General features: G+C 41.5%; 1 protein-coding gene across 2 annotated transcripts in view; it reads left to right on the top strand.

Moving 5' to 3' along the window:
* PARD3B (par-3 family cell polarity regulator beta) overlaps positions 1 to 20,086 on the top strand; it is a 725,193-nt gene that overhangs the window by 287,736 nt on the left and 417,371 nt on the right. Inside the window, exon 4 of one of the 2 annotated variants that reach the window (XM_075069989.1) lies at positions 7,964 to 8,064. In XM_075069989.1, coding sequence (XP_074926090.1) covers positions 7,964 to 8,064 — 101 coding nt within the window. Of the gene's footprint in view, positions 1 to 7,963; positions 8,074 to 20,086 lie in introns of both variants that reach the window. The other variant, XM_075069988.1, reaches the window with a different exon arrangement.

The following is a 20,086-nucleotide window of genomic DNA, read 5'->3' as shown; positions in this document are numbered from 1 at the left end:
TCAGGTTCTTAAAAAGAAAGCTTTTAATTAAAGAAAGAAAGGTAAAAATCATCTCTGTAAAATCAGGATGGAAGATACTTTACAGGGTAATCAGAGTCATATAGCCCAGAGGGAACCCCCTCTAGCCTTAGGTTCAAAGTTACAGCAAACAGAGGTAAAATCCTCTCAGCCAAAAGGAAATTTACAAGTTGAGAAAACAAAAATAAGACTAACACACCTTGCCTGGCTGTTACTTACAAGATTGAAACATGAGAGACTGATTCAGAAAGATTGGGAGAGCTGGATTGATGTCTGGTCCCTCTTAGTCCAAGAGCGAACAAACCCAAAACAAAGAGCACAAACAAAAGACTTCCCCCGACCAAGATTTGAAAGTATCTGTCCTCTTATTGGTCCTCTGGTCAGGTGTCAGCCAGGTTTACTGAGCTTCTTAACCCTTACAGGTAAAAGAGACATTAACCTTAACTATCTGTTTATGACAGACCTCATAACACAGGACTTCGCAGGCTTCACCATCCGGACTGCAGTCCCTTCATCTGCACACCTTGGTTGCTGCGTGGTTAAGCCAGTCTGAATTGCGTTGCTCTGCCTCGGTCCAACAGGTGCTCTTGGGCAGTAGGAAGCCTTTTACTAGGATGACATATCTCGCCAAGTGGAAGCGTTTCTCCTGTTGATGCGCTCAGTGTAACTTAGTCCCCAGACAGATGTCCGTTCCCACTGGCCTGGACTACCTCTAGTTCCTAAAAGAGCAGGGCCTAGCGATCTCTTCCATAAAGGTACATCTGGCAGCCATTTCCACCTTCCACCCGGGGGAAAATGACTGATCAATCTTCTCTCACCCTATAGTGTCAAGGTTCCTCAAAGGATTGGAATGTTTGTATCCTCAAGTTAGATGCCCGACCCCTACCTAGGATCTAAACCTGGTGCTAGCCAAGCTTATGGGTCCTCCTTTCAAACTACTGGCTACCTGCTCGCTGCTGTACCTTTCCTGGAAGACAGCCTTCCTCATCACTATTACCTCGGCGAGACGAGTATTTGAGCTTCAGGCTTTGACAGCGGACCCCCCGTACACTGTATTCCATAAGGACTAGGTACAGCTGCGACCACACCCCTCTTTCCTCCCTAAGTTGGTGTCTGCTTTTCATGTCAATCAAGACATCTTCCTCCCAGTCTTCTTCCTGAAGCTGCACCCATTGCGTTGGGAACAAGAGCTACACACCCTGGACGTCTGCAGGGCTCTCACCTTTTATATCGAGAGAACCAAACCCTTCCGAAGGTCACCTCAGCTCTTTGTAGCTGTCGCGAACCGGATGAAAGGCTTACTAGTCTCTTCCCAACGGATTTCATCTTGGGTAACATCCTGCATCCGCACATGCTATGAATTAGCTCACGTTCTGGCTAGCCACCTCACTGCCCACTCTACTCGGGCACAAGCTTCATCTGCTGCCTTCCTGGCCCACATCCCCATCCAGGAACTATGTCAGACAGCTACCTGGTCATCGATTTACACCTTTGCCGCACATTATGCATTGGTTCAACAGTCCAGAGATGATGCAGCATTTGGCTCAGCAATTTTGCATTCTGCAACACCTCACTCCGACCCCACCGCCTAGGTAAGGCTTGGGAATCACCTAATTGGAATCGATATGAGCAAGCACTCGAAGAAGAAAAGACGGTTACTCACCGTTGTAACTGTTATTCTTCGAGATGTGTTGCACAAATCCATTCCAAACCCGCCCTCCTTCCCCTCTGTCGGATAGCCGGTAAGAAGGAACTGAAGGGCGGTTGGGTTGGCAGGGGTATATATCTGACGCCATAGCAGCGCCACTCCAGGGGGCGCCCAGCTGACCCACCGAGTGTTGCTAGGGTAGAAATCTTCCGACGAGCGTGCACGTGGCGCATGCACACCTAATTGGAATGGATATGAGCAACACATCTCGAAGAACAACAGTTACAAAGGTGAGTAACCATCTTTTTTCATTTTGTTGGATTCAGTTTGATGATGTTGTTGTTTATCAACCTTTATAACGTTGGGACTGGTTGAGAGTTCAGTGGGAAATTTGCCCACGTAAGTAGAAATATAAGCTAAATGTTGAGTTGATGCAAATTGGTGATATGTTCAATGTATGAAAGGAAGAAAACAAAGTCATAACTGCAGTAGTAATGGAGTATAGATAAAGCTGGGAGGGAATGTTCTGCCAAAAAACTCTTGAGTTGGAATATGCTGATTCATCAAACTGAAACTGTTTGCAGAGGGTTAGCTTTAACAAATCTCCCAATTTGAAACTAAAAAAAAATGTTGAAATGTCCTGTTGTGGGGTTTTTGAAGCAAAGTGTTGTTTTTTGGTTCAAAATTTCTTGGCATGAAAATTCCAAAATAAAAAGTAAGGTAAACATTTTTAAAAGGTCAAAATATAAATGAAATGTTTCAGAATTATCAAAACAAAATGTTTTAATTCACACAATCCAAAAAAATTTATGGATGATCAGTTTGTGAAAAATTTTGAGATTTTTTTGACTTTTTGTCCCGATTCAGGACTGGAAAATTTTTAGAAATCTTGAAAAATTTTGTAGGATGAGAAAATCATTTCCCTCCCGCCTATTAAGCAGTGGGCCTATTATACTGTTATGACATGATTCATGCACCAGATGGCACTGTTATAAAATATTTTTACTTAAGATGGGAACACATATTTGAGCAACACTCAACCTTTTGAAGGAATCCTTGTACTGGATTGTTAGTTTTTTGATGGAGTTTCTTTTTGGGGGTAGCTGTTGTAAGCAGCAGGACAGTTTGCCTTCTGCCTTAATATCACCAAGAGTATATCTATGCTACCTGCTGGATCAGCGGGCAGCGATCGATCCAGAGGGGATCGGTTTAGCGCATCTAGTCTAGACACAATAAATCTACCCTGGAGTGCTTTCCCGTCGACTCCTGTACTCCACCTCCGCGAGAGGCACAGGCAGAGTCTACGGGGGAGTGGCAGCAATTGACTCACCACAGTAAAGACATCGTGGTGAGTAGATCTAAATTCGTCAACTTCAGCTACGTTTTTCACATAGCTGAAGTTGCGTAACTTTGATTTCTGCCCCTCCCCCCACTCCCCTCAGTGTAGACCAGGCCTAATTCTTGGGGTCAAAGCTGTTCCTGGAGAACCTAGCACTGGCGTCTGAGCTGAGATTTCTGAAGTATTTTAATGGGAGGAGGTCTCAAAAACAGAGGCTGTGGGTTCAGTAGAGTAGGGGAGACCACCTTGCAGCAGCCAGAAAATTAAGAGAAATGTAGAATAACAAACACACACTAATTCATTCTATTAGCCAAGAAGCTGTTGTATGAAAGAGACAGAAGGGCCCTTCTCCCACCAGTCTTGGGAGATTAGAGACTTCATATATGTTAGTTACTAGCCAGAGACTGATGTGGAAGATGGGGAGCCCCTGAGCAAGGGTCTAGGTACCGCAACTTGGTAGGGACACTAGCACCTCTTGCTTTCGCAGCACTTAGGCTTAAAGGGGGTGGTGTTGGCTCCTTTATGTGGGCATTGGTTTTGGACAGTAGACCAGCCCATCTTTTGTGCATGTCTTTTGGTTGATAGGTTATCTAGCTATTAATTTTCAGATAAACTTTCCAAGGCTTGTGTGTGATTAGATAAGTGGGAGGGGATGGGATGACAAGGAAAAGTTGAAGCAGTCACAGAAGCCAGTACAAAAAAGGGAAACATTTTTAAATTGCAGGGGGTGTGGTTTTGGAAGGGGGCGTAACCTAGGGAGTTGGGGTTGGTGTTTTTCTCCCCCACTAACAGGTGTTGGGTAAATTCTTCCCTCCCTGCAAATCTTGATTTGTGACCCTGAGAGGAGGGAGTCAGGAGGTTGGGATAAGCAGCCTTTAAAGAAAAGTTGTGTTTTTAGCTTTCCTTTAAAAAAGAGTATTGGGTGGAGTTGGAATAAGAATCACTGAGTTTTGGAAGGTGCTAACAAAAATACAAATCTGACACTAGCCTTGGTAGTTTAGAGAGAGATCTTTCTTCTATGGTGTTTGCATTACATGAAAATGGAATGGGCGATCAGAAGACACCAACTGATTCAAATTGTAATGTCTAGAGTTGTTTTGAAATCATTATGGAAGAGGAGAGAAAAATGAAATTGTAGACAGCTCTTTCAAAACTGTGTGTTCCTACAAGGAAAAATTTTTCTTTTAAAGAATAGGTAGGTTATCTGAGCAATCAAGAAGTGTCTTGTTTTTTCAAGTCTGAGTGCTTTGGAGCTCTTGGCTTTGCTATCAAATAAATGTTTCACTCACAATTTTATCAAGACTGTTAGTTAATCTACTGTTAGGTTTCAGCTGGCATTTCCATTATGAATCCCAAATTTCAGCTTTTAATATTTGACTGCCATCTGACAAACTATCAATAATCAAATGATCAGCCACCATGTTTTTATAATTCAGATAATTATCTAGTTAACTACTGTTGTGGTTCTTGAGGTTTAATATATTTTATTGTTTTATTGATTGAGAGTTAATGCCCCAGAATGGGTGACTAGATGAATGATCCTGTGTCCTGCAGGATTCCAAAACATTGACTGGCAGGGGTCGCTAACAATAGTTTCACTTTGAATAGCCCGACATCAAAGTTATTGCTGCACAGCTGAATAATACTTGTAGAGAGAGTAAGAGATAAATTGAGACATAGGCCAAGGAGGAAGATAATTTCAGATGAGATTTGAAATAAATTGAATCAGTGGAGCAAAATGACCTAGTAAGGTTAGTCCCGACATCCAAAGCTTTTGAAGAGAGTGTGATATGCTCACGATGGTGAAGCTGAATGAAGGGACAAAAGTTAATGCTAGGTCACCAAGAAAGGGTATGAGAGAAGCTGAAGTATATCTATGGAGGGCTTTTAAAAAAAGATGGCCAGTTTGACTTGGCAATGAGATTTGAAGATGGGAGTGATGTGGATGTACATACTTCTCTGCGCATGGGAGGAGGCAGGCAACTGCATTTGGCACATGGTACAGGTTAGCTGTCATTTGGAGAGTCCACAGAACAGGTTCTGCAGTAGTCGAAGTGAGAGGAAATTAAGACATCAGAGATGTGGGAGATTGAGAGACTATCAGAGTCCAGGATGATGCCAGGGTTACGGACTGTGCAGTTAAATGCAAGGTTAAAATCAAGGGAGATAAGAGTTTTTTATATGAGATTGAGGATGTTTCTTTTGCCCAACATGAGCTCTTTTATGTTGAGATCTAGCTAAAGGAAGTTGAGATGAAGATGTAGTTTGATTTAATTTGTAGAAGATGTAGTTTGTAGCTTGAAGGCAGGCAGAGAAAGTGGATGGAGTAGAGTTGGAGGTAAAAAATTGTACACATAATATCATTAGTATTAAAATACTAGTTAAGGGTAAAAGTAGAGACAGGATGACCAAAAAGACAAATGTGCCTATGGATAAAATAGAGCAGAGTTCTGAAATTTATGGAGTGCAATAGAGGAGGGGTCTTGAAACATACATAGAGTTGTCACCGAAGGTAGGTAGGAATGAAATCTTCACAGGAAAGAAACAAACATGGAGTCTGTCCAAAAGGACTGCATTGGCCAATTGCAGTAACTGTGCTTATGTCAAGTTTAGATTAGGAAGGAAAAGTAACTTTCATAAGCAGAAAGGTGTGTGATTAATTTTGTGGAATTGAGCAGATTCTGTGTTATTGATAGATCTGAAATTGGTCCAGAATGTTAGTGTCAAAGGTGTCTGGAGAGAGGAGGAAAGCCTACTATCTCTAGCACTTCGCTAAGGAAGGGAAGATTTGAGATATGACTGGTTAAAGAGAAGTGGTAAAGTTACAGGACAAATGTGAACAGGATATTTGGAATAAATACCAAAGTGGATGGAATTTAATGTCACAAAAATATGTGTACTGTTATCATCTTGGTCTTCTGGGGTAACCCCAGGTAGAGTGCACTGACAGTAATAAAGGCATGAATAACTTTGGTGAGATCTAAACCAGAGAAGTGGCTGCAATAGGTGAGCCGCGTGCGTGCATGCATGCATGCACATAGATAGGTAGGTAGGTAGGTAGATAGATATAGATATATAAACTGCATTTGGCCACAGATGCTACCTGAGAATCCAGGCACAAGTTGAGGATCAAGAAGAACTGCCAAGGTTGTGAAACTTGTTGACGGAAGGTCTAGGCGTGCTCAATAATGTGGAACAGATACTGCTACTACTACAGTAGATGTAGAGGCTTGCTTCTGCATAACACCACCACCTCTGTTTTGTCTGGACTGTGTCTGTTGGCTTCAGGCCCTTCCTGAGTCAGGCATTGGGAAAGCAGAGAGATGTTGTCGTAAGCCTCTGTTCCAAATCTGGACCTTAGCGTCCAAAATCTGGGTGCTTAGCATGAACCTCCAAGCTTAATTACCAGCTTGGATCTTATCTCGCTGCCACCAATCAGGATTCTGAGTACCTGATAAACTCTCTGGTCTCCCCAAACCTTTCCCTGGGGGACCCCCAAGACTCAGATGCCCTGAGCCTCCAACAAAGGGAAATAACCCACTTCCCTTCCTGCTCTTTACTTCCTCCCAGATTTTCCCGCCCTGGGGATACTAGGAGATTTCCCTGCTTCAATCCCTTTAAACACAAAACAGAGAGGACGATTTACCTTCCCCCCTCCTTCTTCTCCCCCCTCCCAGTCTTTCCCTGAGAGAGACAGTACTCCTGGCACAGAGATTCCTATCCCCTTGCCTTAACTAGGAAAAGAAAATCCAACAAGTTTTAAAAAGAAAGCTTTATATAAAAAAGAAAGAAAAAACACATGACATGATCACTGCATCAAGATGACATAACACAGGGCTATTGCTTAAAAGAAAATATGAATAATCAGCCTTATTAAAAAAGTTATCCAATTTAAACATTCCAGCAACTCCACACATGTAAATACAAAATACAATATAAACCTATTGCTTTTCCTTTTGTACTCACAACTTGGGAACAGAAGGGTAGAAAGAAGCTTGGAGATAGAAAAAAAAAGATCTTCCCTCATAGCCGAGAGAAAACAAACAGGCAGAACAAAGACAAAACACACCCAGAAGTTCCCTCCCTCACTTTGAAAAATCCGGTTTCCTGATTGGTCCTCTGGTCAGGTGTTTGGTTCCCTTTGTTAACCCTTTACAGGTAAAAGAAACATTAACCCTTAGCTATCTGTTTATGACAGATGTACCATTTAAGTCTTGTGGAAAAGAGAATTAGAAAGGTATATTATTTCTCTGCTTGTGGCATTGCAGCCCAAATGGCCTCACATGCATGTTGAATAGGGGACTATAATCTTTCAGAGCATTGCATAAAAGGCTCGAGACAGATGAGTAATTGCCCATACTGCCTTGGGATGCCTTTGATGAAAGGAGAGAACTACTGAAATGTGATCCTGAGATCCAATTCTACCAAGCTAGTGTCTGTGTAAAACAATAAAATAAAAGCTGTCCTGAGACATGAAAGGCTGTTGGTACATCTGAAAATGTCAGTCTGGACACCTAACCTCTATTTATCACTGGAAACTAACAAAACTAGCAGAGTCTTTGTACCCTACGGGATCATTCCTTAAAGTGGGCATATGGTTTCCATATTGGAATGTGATTCTACATATGGCCATAAAGCCCTGCAGTGGTTATTTTATTGATTTTGAAAGAATGTCACTTACCCCTGCTTGTCGTCATTTTTTTATTTTAGCGTATGTTTGATCAATTTTGCACTGCCATTGTGGAGGATTGTGCAGTTGGGTCTATGGCTTTTGTGATGTCTGTATGTCAGTGGATAATAAGTGACAGAATACTATCAGTTCTGAGAATTTACAGGCACCTATAGAAATAATCTTGTGTGAAAAAGTAAGCTGTAAGTCTTTTGAATTAAATTGCACAGTAATTGCACAGAGCTTTTCCCTGAAGCTTTTTGACTCAACCCTTTATTTTGTCTTTTAGGCACACCGCTGCTAGTGAGGAGGAGCAGTGACCCAGCGCTGGGCCCACCTGCTGGCTTCCTCCCAGGTGCTGCACACCCCACTGACAATAGTCTGAAATCCGTTGTGGCTGTAAGTATCACGTCATTTATGTTTTTAGGAAGGGTGAAGTTGTTTTTACTTGCATATATATAGCTTTGTTTTGTGAATTAAATTAATTTGTCCTTGAAACAGAGGTGTCAAGCTCGTTCTATGGAGAGGGCTGAATTCTGTTTACGTTCTGTTAGAGTATAATTTTTAGATTATATAATATCCTTAATTCACAGTGAGTCTCTTCTCTTATTAATGGGAGATTTAAGTAAAGAGTCAGACTAGACTATGACTTTTGTGCAGTAGCTGAACTTTTAGTAAGTCTCCTCATTCGTTATTTGTTCAGTACCATATAGTCCAATTCAGCATCACTCAGTGGCAAAATTCTCTTTTTAGAACAACCACAGTTTGTATCCTTTGTTTATTTTTTCTTCATCCTCCTTTCTTTCTGTGCTTTCTTTCCTCTTTTCTTCACTCTGCATTTCTTTTCTCCTGCAGCATCCAGTTGCCATTTTCCGAGGCCTTCACTTCCACCCACTTCCTGATTTTACAGACTATTTAATTGCTGATCACTTTAATGTTGATATAGCTGTTCTCATTAGGCATTAGTACTAACATACAAATAAGATTAATGGGATGGCCAGGAGTTTATAGCTCACTGGACCATTGTTTCAGGCTGTGTGCAGATTCGTGAAAGCAATACAGTTCAGTTACAGTTGGGTGACATTTGGAAGGTTTTATTTGCAAATATAAGGTAAAACCCTTTTTTTTTTTTTTTTTTTTAAACATAAGACTAGATTCTGCAGAATCTAGTCTTATGTCAGATGGGTCACATAAATATATCATGCAGGAGAAAGAGTCTGTGGGCCTGGTTTTTGCTCACAAAGCTCAATGGGCCTGATTCTGCACTTCTTTACCTTCGTTATATGCTGGTGTAACCAATGAGTCATGGCATTAGATAACTGAAATAACAGGGTAGAGAATCAGACTACATATGTAGTAATGCTATGTATGCTAGTCTTAATTTTGCAAATGCTGCAGACTAACGCTGTGTATTATCTCTTTTACTGGATATTAGTTATCTGTCCATTGATCCTGTTCATATGACTAACTCTTTTTACATCCTATTTTCTCATATGCATCTTTGTTTATAGAGTTGTTGTGTTGGTTATTTGCAAAGTAGTATGGTTAGGTTGTGCTAGAGATCCTCCTGTATATAATATCCTAGTTCAACACTCTACAAGGTCAATATACTAATTCAGTTGTCAGTTCTTTTTAAGCTGAGAGTTAGATCTTCCTTGTCAGATGCCCATTGCCAACAACAATGAATTTAAAAAGGGTCAGCTTAGTTGACACATGAGAATTCTCAGTGCTTTAAAACACCATGTTTTGTTTGAGTCCTTGAGTAGCCGGCAAAATAGACACAGTGGTACATAGTATCATGTGCACCATAGATGGTTGTCAGCGGCAAGCTGGTAGTTTTGGCAGCTGAGTAGGGGCAGTCATCTCTTTTGGCACATGGGGAGCCATGGGAGACAGTTTTAGATTGTGAGATAAGCACATTTTTGAATATTTCTGTTAAAATCACCATCAATTAAATAGTTGACAATATTAGGTTTCAAATAATGATTTTTTGGGTTGAAGATTTAACACCCAATTGAGGTGAATGGGGCAGCTCACACCTCTCGGCTATTCTGTAGACTCATAAAGGGTTTAACTATACCAGACCTAGCTACATTGCTCAGGACCGAGAAAAATCTCTGGTATGTAGTTAGGTTGATCTGACTCCCACTGTAGATGTAGCTAGGTCAATGGAAGTATTCTTCTGTTGACTTAGCTACTGCTTTTTGGTGAATTTACTGCAGTGACAGAAAACCCCCTTTTGTTGCTGTAGTAAGTGTCTAGGCTACAATGGTATAGCAGGAGCTGTGCTGCTGACGCGCTTGTAGTGTAGCCATACCTGTGTCCGTTCATATTTTCAGGGTTTTCTTTGCAACCATGAGGACTAAAAAGATTTTTTTTTTAAAAAAACGTAAAGGTGAGATTCTGAGGTAAAGCTTTGCAGCAAATGTGAATTTCGTGGCTATCAAGGTTCCTTCCCCACTCTGAACTTTAGGGTACAGATGTGGGGACCTGCATGAACACTTCTAAGCTTAGTAACTAGCTTAGATTTGGTACCACTTCCATCGTTCAGAATTTCAGTGTCTGGATCACTCCCTGGTCCCCCAAAACCTTCCCCTCCCTGGGTAGCCTTGAGAGACTCCTTCACTAATTCCCTGGTGAGTCCACATCCAATCCCTTGGATCTTAAAACAAGGAAAAATCAATCAGGTATTAAGAAAAAGACTTTTAATTAAAGAAAAGAAAGGTAAAAGAAAACCCTCTGGGAGAGATTAGTATACCAGCTACTGTCACAGACAACAGATTTAAAACACAGAGGATGTTCCCCTTGTCACAAATTTAGTTACACAAAAAAAATACCCAAATACCCAATTTTGATAATTCCCTAATGGTACCACGACAAGTTGCAAAGAAAATAAACATAAACCTATTTATCCCTTTCTAAAACTTCCTACTCTGATAAGAGGCTGGTTCCTTGATCTTTTTCACTCCGGCTGAAACTCTTTTTTTTTTTTTTTTTTTTTTTTTTTTTTTTAAAGGCGGGGGGGAACTTCCCTCCTTCCTTTTGAAACATCTTGTTTCCCCTTTGGTTCCTCTGGTCAGGTGTTAGCTAGGCTAGGTGAACTTTTTAACCCTTTACAGGTAAAAGAGGCATTAACCCTTAACCATCTTTTTATGACAGTGGCATTAAATAATACATGGGACTCCTATTTCCCCACTTTCTATAGATGGGAGACTCAGAAGGGGTTGAATCAGATCACACAAGATGCCTCTGTGCTTCAGAGGACAATCGCTCCCATTGTGGGTGCAACAAGAAAAACCAAACACCTAATAATAGTGGGGAAGGGCATCAGATTTTTAAATATCATCTAATTATTGCCTTAAAATCTCTTCTGGTGTCAAGAAGACAGAGGATAAAGGTAATGTTTTGTGATATACAAAATGTCTGATATAGTACTTAATGCTGCTGCAACAAAAAGAGGCTGCACTAACTAACCACATTCCTAGAACTTGCATAGTTAATAGTGCTGATGCAGAGAAAGATGATTTGTCAAAAAAGTTATTGAATTAAAAATCGTTATTAGCTAAAGATTGTTTTAGAACACAGGGATAAAAAAATCAATCAATCTCTGGCAAACTGAGAAATGCAGTATCAAACTTACTTTGAACATCTGTAAGATCTTCCAAATGTATGTTAAAAATTATTTTAACAAAAATTACATTGGATATCCAACAGCAGAAGACAGAACAAATTATCCCCCCCCATATAACATGAATTTAATTGAAATTACCTTCATGAATGCAGAGCCAAAGGTAAATTACATCTGGCTATCCCTAACAGATGATGCCAATTGAGAACAGTGTGTATAATACAAATAAGTATACATGTTCATGGTACAACTGACTTTCCTTAAAGCTTTACATTTATTATTGTGGTTAACTTTTATCATTAGCTTGGTTTATGCTGACATTTGGAGTAAGAGTAGAGACAAATAAAAGTTAGTGTAGAATATATAGTTTAAAAAGTTGTGTTTATTTGCTATATGGATATGTATTTACTAACGCAACATTCTGTCTGTATTGTTACATTAGCTTACAAATATATTTCCAGATCTTAGGGTACGTCTACACTGCACGATTATTTTGAATTAGCTTAAACCGATATTACAAAACAGATTTAATAAAATCGGTTTAGCGCGTCCACAGTGGGATCACGAAATCGATTGTTTGCGTCCATGGTCCAAAGCTACCATCGATTTCAGGAGCGGTGCACTGTGGGTAGCTGTTCCTCAGCTATCCCATAGTTCCACTTCCGTGTTGAGGAGTCACAGTGCCTGGATGGGCAGAAAACATTGCCCCCGGGTGGTGGCGTTACAGCCCACCCCTCCTTTGAAGGCAGCAGACAACCTTTTGCGCCCTTTTTTCCCGGAGTGCATTGAGCAAACGCCATACACAAGCAATCATGGACCCTGAGACACAAACGGTAATCCTGACCGTTTGTCAACACCTCGCGTACTCCTCTGCCACAGCATTCAGTACACAGAGGGTGACATTACAGTACTTCAAGGATTATTTATTTTACTTCTCTCTTTCACGGTGTGGGGGAGGGAGGGGGAAGAGACTGACGACTGTTCCGTGAACACGGCAAGACAGCTGTGAATAGCTACAGACATTGGGGTGCTCAGCCAAGAATGCAAATAGTTTTTCAGGAGACTGCTTGGGAACTGGTAGCTGTAGTCCTCAATACCTCCCCTCCCTCCATGAGCACCGTTTGAGTCTCTGGCTCCCGTACGGTTGTCACGCACCGCTGTTATTCCTGGAGTTATTTTCAAACGCTTTGGCATTTCCTGTCTTTAACGGAGCTCTGATAAAACAGATTTGTCTCACCATACAGCGATCAGATTCTAGATCTCCCATAAGGTTCAATGCCGGAGCTACTTTTTGCATTTGAACTGCATCGCCACCAGTGCTGATCAGAGCTGGACACGTGAAGAAGCAGGAATGTCATTCTAAAGGTCTCGGGGCATTGTTCTGTTTACCGGCACTCCGCATCCGATGTTCGGATTGCGGACCAGAGGCGTCAGTGGTGCCACTTGTGGGATACCTCTAGGATCCAAAGAATGTCGATTTCCGTCCACACAACCCTAATCCGAGTATCACTTTCGAAATTAGCGCTACTCCTCTCGTCTGGGAGGAGTTCCAAAATCGATTAAGGAGCCGTTTAACTCGGATATTAATTGACGACGTCGTGTGAACGGGTACAGCGTTAAATCGGTATATCGGCCATTAAACCGATTTAAAGTCGCAGTGTAGACCTGGCCTTAAGTATCAGAGGGGTAGCGTGTTAGTCTGGATCTGTAAAAGCAGCAGAGAGTCCTGTGGCACCTTATAGACTAACAGACGGTTTGGAGCATGAGCTTTCATGGGTGAATACCCACTTCGTCGAATGCATATAGTGGAAATTTCCAGGGGCAGGTATATGTTGCTTTTATATATATTTATATTTATATATATATATATATACACACACACACACACACACACACACACACCTGCCCCTGGAAATTTCCACTACATGCATCCGACGAAGTGGATATTCACCCACAAAAGCTCATGCTCCAAAAGGTCTGTTAGTCTATAAGGTGCCACAGGACACTCTGCTGCATTTCCAGATCTTGAGAGATGTATTATCATCTGAGTCCCAATGGAAGTGAACACTGATTTGGCTTACAAAGAATAGGTTACAAACAGATATAAGAGGATATTATAGAAAATAAAAGAACTAGAGTTGTCGATTATCACGAGATTAACTCAAAAAATTAATTGTGGTTAAAAAAATTTATTGTGATTAATTGCAGTTTTAATCACACAGTTAAACTATAGAATACTAATTGGAATTCATGAAATGTTTTGGATGTTTTTCTACTTTTTCAAATATATTGATATAAATTACAATACAGAATACAAGGTGTACAGTGTTCACTTTATATTTTTAATTACAAATATTTGCATTGAAAAAGGTTAAAAAAATAGTATTTTTCAGTTCACCTCATAGAAGTACTGTAGTGCAAACTATTGTGAAAGTGCAATGTACAAATGTAGGGTTTTTTTGGTTACATACTGCACTCAAAAACAAAACAATGTAAAACTTTAGTGCCTACAAGTCCACTCAGTCCTACTTCTTGTTCAGCCAGTCACTAAGACGAACAAGTTTGTTTACATTTACAGGAGGTAATGCTGCTTGCTTCTTATTTACCATATCATCAGAAAATGAGAACAGGCATTTGCATGGCACTTTGGTAGCAAGTATTACAAGGTATTTACGTGCCAGATATGCTAAACATTCATATGCACCTTCGTACTTCAGCCACCATTCCAGAGGACTTGTATTAGGTGAATTGAAAAATACTATTTCTTTCGGTTTTTATAGTGCAAATATTTCTAATAAAAATAAAGTGAGCACTGTACACTTTTTATTGTGTTTTGTAACTGAAAACAATATATTGGAAAATGTAGAAAACATCCAAAAATATTTAAGGGTATTCTACAGTATTATTTTTTAACATCTCAGTTAATCACAATTAAATTTTTTTAATCGCTTGATAGCCCTAAATATAACACACATGCAGTCATTTAATAAAAGGAAGCTTGCGATCGAATGCTTTAATGTGGGTATGGATTACATTTGCTGCAGCCAGTAGGCTTCACAGCAGCGATGGGCAACCTGCGGCCTGTCAGAGTAATCAGCCGGCGGGCCGCCAGACAGTTTGTTTACATTTGCACAGTTTCCCACAGCTCCCAGTGGCCACGGTTCGCCATTCCAGCTAATCTGAAATCATTCTAAATATTGGTGGATGAAATGTTCCAACAAAAATCTGAATCCAAAATCATAACCCCATTGTATCTGGCACAAGATATCATAGTTTGATAAACTCACAAACAAGGTTCACTTTGAGATATCCGGGCCCCAGTGAAATTAATGGGAATTTATCCATTTCCATCAGTGAGGCCAAGATTCCACTGCAGTGAACTCTTTGGCCTGATTTGGGGAAACATTATGACTTCCTTTATGTTGTCTTGATCCCTGAGAAGATGTTTAGCTGACCTCTGAGTTAATCAGTAGGCTGTTTAAATTTCATTTAATCCATATTTTAAAGATTAAGGAGTCAGATCAATTTAAGAGTTGCTCCCATGGCTCAACCCAGTCTCAATTTTTTGCTAAACATGTCAAAACTGGTTTCATTTTCTGTATTGTGGACATGTAATTTGCAATTTTGGATAAGGTTCATATTTAATCAGAAGCTTTTCATGTTTCAAGTCCTTGTTAAAAAGGGTCAGAACCTCCTCCAGTTCTTCCAACGTTAATTGTGATTTTAAAGTATCAGCCTTTGTGATTAAGTGTCTGAAGATTAGCATAAAGTGTGTATGGGTATGCACCAGCCCAACTCAATTGTTTGTTCCCTTTACATATGCTTCTATATAAATGTGTAAACATAGATGTAAATTAATTCTGCAATTCAAAGCTTTCATTTGAGGTAAAGATTTATCAATAGTTTTTTCCAAAATAAAAAAAGACATGAATATTGTAAGAAAAAATGGGCAAATACTATGTTGTTTAATCTCATTATTTAGAAGCACTGCAGGGCAGAAAAGATCTTTTTGACACACTGATTTTAATAATAGCTGTAGACTTTGTAAATCCAGCAGTTCAAGCTGGATTCTGGTAAAACTAGAGCTAGGAGACTGCATTGCAATGAGGCTTTCATATAGCTTTGTTTTTAAAAGATGAAACCTCTGTCCAATATGTTTAGCAGGGCCAAACATTCACTCACGCTGGTCAGTTCAGGCAGTTTTAATTTCTGGTGTCTTTGTACATGATAGAATTTAAAGCTGAAATTCTTCCACAACTCCAGGAGCTGGGGCCTTAGGAAAGGCACTAAATATCATGAGACTTGTGATAGAATCGCAAGAGTTGGCAACACTGGCACAGTCGTACACTTGATTTATTTCATGAAAGAAGAGAGAGGGAGGATCATATTTTGAGGATTTGCGCAATCAACTATGAGTGACACTTCACTTTGCGATTACGAATGAAGTGGAATAAAGACATACTGCCATCCACTTCCGTTTTCTTCCCTGGGTCAATAAACAGCCTAGAAGGGCCCAGTGGAGTATCTGAGGTTCCCTTTGCCTTGCACCCCCAATAGGGAAACCAAGGTTAAAAAGGACAGTGGGGCATATGAGCCTCACTGGGGGAAAGCCAAGCACAGGCAGCCCAATAGAGCCTGGGCGTCCATGGACCCCACTGAGCACCAAACCCAAGGAGTTCAGAGACCTGGTGTAATTGTAATTTCAACCTCTGCAAATTTTACTGTAAGTGGCATCTCCTGTAGGCTGAGCCTATTGCATGGATAGAGTTTGAAGCATATCACTAAGTCTCCCCCCCCACCCAATCTGCCTTCTGATCAGATATGACTGTATTAGAGACATAGATGGAAAGTAAGCAAAAGTGGGGGATATCTTTTGTGTAAACTGTGTTCTGAATGCCACTTTTCTGCCAGGGAATCTAATGAGGTGCTTATACTGATGTATGAAAGAAATACACTGAGGAACATTTCTTATTTCTTAGATCCCACCTTCTCTGGTACAACAACAAACAAAAAACTAAGTGGAACAATTGAATTGGAACAATCTGACACACAAAGCCTGGATCTGTGTGATCCAGGTCTGCAAACTGGTGTTTCCAAGGCCATGCTTGAGCGTCCAGACTGTGTTGGAAACCTGAGCCTCACAACCATTGTGACACATCCATGCTACACCACACAGACCCAGGTCAGAGCTTCAGCGTCCATGAGTGTATATTATTGTATCCCAGGATTTTTAGTACCCTTGCCAGATGAAGCTGCTCTAGGGCTTGTTTCATAGTGGATTCTGAGAGAACTTGTCTGTCCATCTCATGGAAGTCGACCAGAAATGTTATGGGTGGTGCAAATGCATCCAGCTGAGCCATTTTTTGTCTGCATGCTTCCAGCACCTGGAGCCAATGTGGATCCAGACTCAGTGAAAGAACATCTACACCTCATGCATCAGTCGTATTTTGGGAAACAGGCAGAGCATCTGTGAGAAATTGATGGACACTTTGGAGGCAATTTTTGAAGTGGCAGAGGGACCTATCAGGAGCATACTGACATGCCAGCTGTGATCCAGCTGATGTTGCTGATGCTTGTTGTCTTAGCGGCAGATTCCCCCCTGTGTAGAGTAGCACTTCTGGAGCACAGACTGGTGGGATCACATTGCCATGAGGACCTAGGATGATCAGCAGCATGTCCAGAACTTTTGCAAGAAGAAACACGTTTCTGCTGTTTTGTGATCAGTTTGACCCCCAGCATCAGGACATAGGCATGATGGAGGCCATGATGGTCCAGAAGAGCGCCGCTATAGCCATCTGAAAGCTGGCTACCCCAGCCTGCTATAGGTCTGTGGCTAACTAGTTTGGAGTTAGCAAATCAGCTGTGGGGTTGTTGTGGCAGAGGTCTGTGAGTTGATCAGAACAGTGATGCACCCAGATAAGTGGACATTACAAATGTTCCTGAAATAATTGCTTGCTGTGAGAGAATGGGCTTTCCAAACTTCACAGGGGCCATTGATGGGACTCGTGTGCCTGTAGTTTGCCCACTACAAGGAGCACATGGGTACATAAATCACAGAGGGAACTACTACTGCCTCTGTTTCCTGGGCTTTTCTGGTACATTTTCTACATGTGGGCTTTGGCTGGACAGACGTGGATGAATGCATAGGGTACATTTGTCTGTTCCATGTGTCAGTGTTCGTTACCTGATACATGGTCCCGCCATCCCCTGTATTGTCCAAGGAGAGACAGTCTGCAGGGTATGATAGTATGGAGGAGACTCGGTGTGGGGCAAGTTCAGGAGCTGAAGGCGGCAGTGGAGCTTGCAATGTGGTAACCAAGAGTGCAAGTAATCTGTCGAGCAGCTCCTTCTGCTGCTCTCTGTCTTCCTCTCTCAACCTGCAGTTATGCTCCATGAGTCTGTCCACCAGTTTCTTCTTGAGTTTTGTAGCCTCTGTGTCTCTTCCACCATTTGTACATCCTTATCCTTGTGGAACCCTATCTGCCAATATGTTTTTATCTAGCAGCTTTCCCATCAATTCATCTTGGACTCTTACTCTTCCCCAGGCTCCTGGTGCCATGTATTTGAACTGTGGAGGTGGAAGGACCTTAAAAGGAGAAAAAAGAGCACGTTGTCTGACCATGATGAAAAATCACCTTTCCCATTCTGTCAGTGGGCTGTATTTTATTCACACACACAACACCATTCTCGTCAGACATCCCTGGAGCAGCACTGAAAACCATCACATATCATGGCAAGGCACACATACAAAATTCAGTTGAAATTATTTCTATATCCCCCACTTATAAGTGGTCTAGTCATTAGCTGTGTATTTTCAGTCATGTCAGGTGGCAGCATGGGAATTTCTGTTCCAGGCCAGCAGAGGACAGCTATCAGTGCATGCTAACAAGATACTTAGGCCGATGTATAAGGTACACTGTATTACACGGGAGGGGTATGTGGAGTCACAACCCATACTTAAAACAATCAGTGAGTAGCTAGTAAAAGTTTAATGATAACGGCTTTAACTTTTTTCCTCCTTTTGTGTGGTCCATTTTGAATCGCATGTGGGAAAAGTAGGGGGATGGTGCTAGAGGAATGGCATGGATTCTGCCCTGAATACCAAAACCACAGCTTGTATTAATAATTTAATAGGCCCATATTCCAGAAATACCTCCCATCCCATCCATCTATCAATAAAAACAAACATGGCAGCAGAAACTTACCAGGCTCTGTCTCTGGCTCCAGCTCCAGCATCTTTTGTTTTGATGCCAGTTCTGCAGCGCGCTGCTGCCAAGGCTTGTCTGCAAATAACTCTTCTGAGTACAGATCCAGGAGGTGCTATAGCTGCTCCAGCAGCAGAGCCTCTTCTGTTTCCACCCTCAGGTCTAGGGTTCCTACTTGCCCTTCATCTGACGGCTGGCTCTCTTCCAGTGGTGACTGTGACTGTGGAGGCATTATAAGGGTGCCATCCCAATCAGCAGATTGTCATGCACCACTGGGTTCAGTGCTTGCTACAGTTCCCAGTACGTGCTCACGTTCCTCGGAAGACAGGGTATTCCCAGGGGTGCCGTTAGCATCCTTGACTTTGTGGTACTCTGTCTTCAGCTCCTTTACTTGCTTGCTTCATTGTTCTGCTCTGATTGATGGTCAGTGCCTCCAGCTGCTTGGATATAGTTTTGTAGTCCTGATCACTTCTTGCACTCCTACTGAAGTTGAACGTCTTGCTTGCCTCATGTCAGCAGTTAACCAGAATCTGTTTGTTTCTCTCTGGCCCGCTACCAGTGTGCTTGATGCAGGATTTTTTTTACTGCTGGCCATAGTTAGTACATCAGCTGACATATAATAAATGAGCACTGACTGTGTTTCCAGTTGAGCAGTGTGCATAGAAATGAAGAGTTAAATGCTGTGATGCTGCATATAAATCAGGAGATTGCTTTGCATTCCTGACATAGAAGGTTTTGGGATTGAAGGACTGTGGGATAGCATTGGTAGATTCTTCATATCTGAGTCTGGCGACCTGGACTTGAGCTCTGTCTACAGTGAAAAATCCCTGAGCTTTGAGCTGTGTCATAGCAGGGTTCAAGCTGGGACCCACCTCTCAGCAAGGCCTGAGCCCAGAGGGGTTCCTGACACCAGTTAGACTAATTTCTGTGCGGATGGAATGAGGGCTTGGGCTTAAAGCTGAGTCAAACCCCAGATTTAGAGTGCGGTGTAGACATAACACGAGAATACTTTATATAGGTTCTAAGCCACATACGTACTATGTAGTGCTGTTTTTTATATTTATTATGTGCTTCTATCCTTGACTCCTATGCACTTCAAACTTTATTTATCTTTGTAGTAGTAATGTGAAAGAAAGAGATTATACCAGTCTGATATTCGAGGTTCATCCAGTAATAGCCAGTTTGATTAAAATTACTTTTACATAGGACTAAAAGAGGCTGTTACTATATTGTAGGTATTCTCAAACTAGCTTAGAAAAAACAATTGCCCCTTATCATAAGCATAAGTTCCAATTCTGAACCTTAGCGTCCAAAATATGAGTGCCTGCATGAAACTTTCAAGCTTCATTACCAGCTTAGATCTGATATCGCTGCCACCAGACAGGAATTTCAGTGCCTTCCTCACTCTGGTCTCCCCAAACCTTCCCTGGGGGACCCCAAGACTCAGATGCCCTGAGTCTACAACAAAGGGAAATAACCCCCTCCCCTTGTCTCCTCTTTATTTTCTCCCTGGCTTCCCCTCCCTGGATGGCCCTGGACGATCACCCTATTTCAATTTCTTGAAATGCAAAACAGAGAG

Source organism: Chelonoidis abingdonii, chromosome 10 (assembly GCF_003597395.2).
Source record: "Chelonoidis abingdonii isolate Lonesome George chromosome 10, CheloAbing_2.0, whole genome shotgun sequence".
Taxonomy (NCBI): Eukaryota; Metazoa; Chordata; order Testudines; family Testudinidae; genus Chelonoidis; species Chelonoidis abingdonii.
The sequence above is the reverse complement of the archived record's forward strand: the minus strand, read 5'-3'. Positions and strand labels throughout refer to the sequence as shown.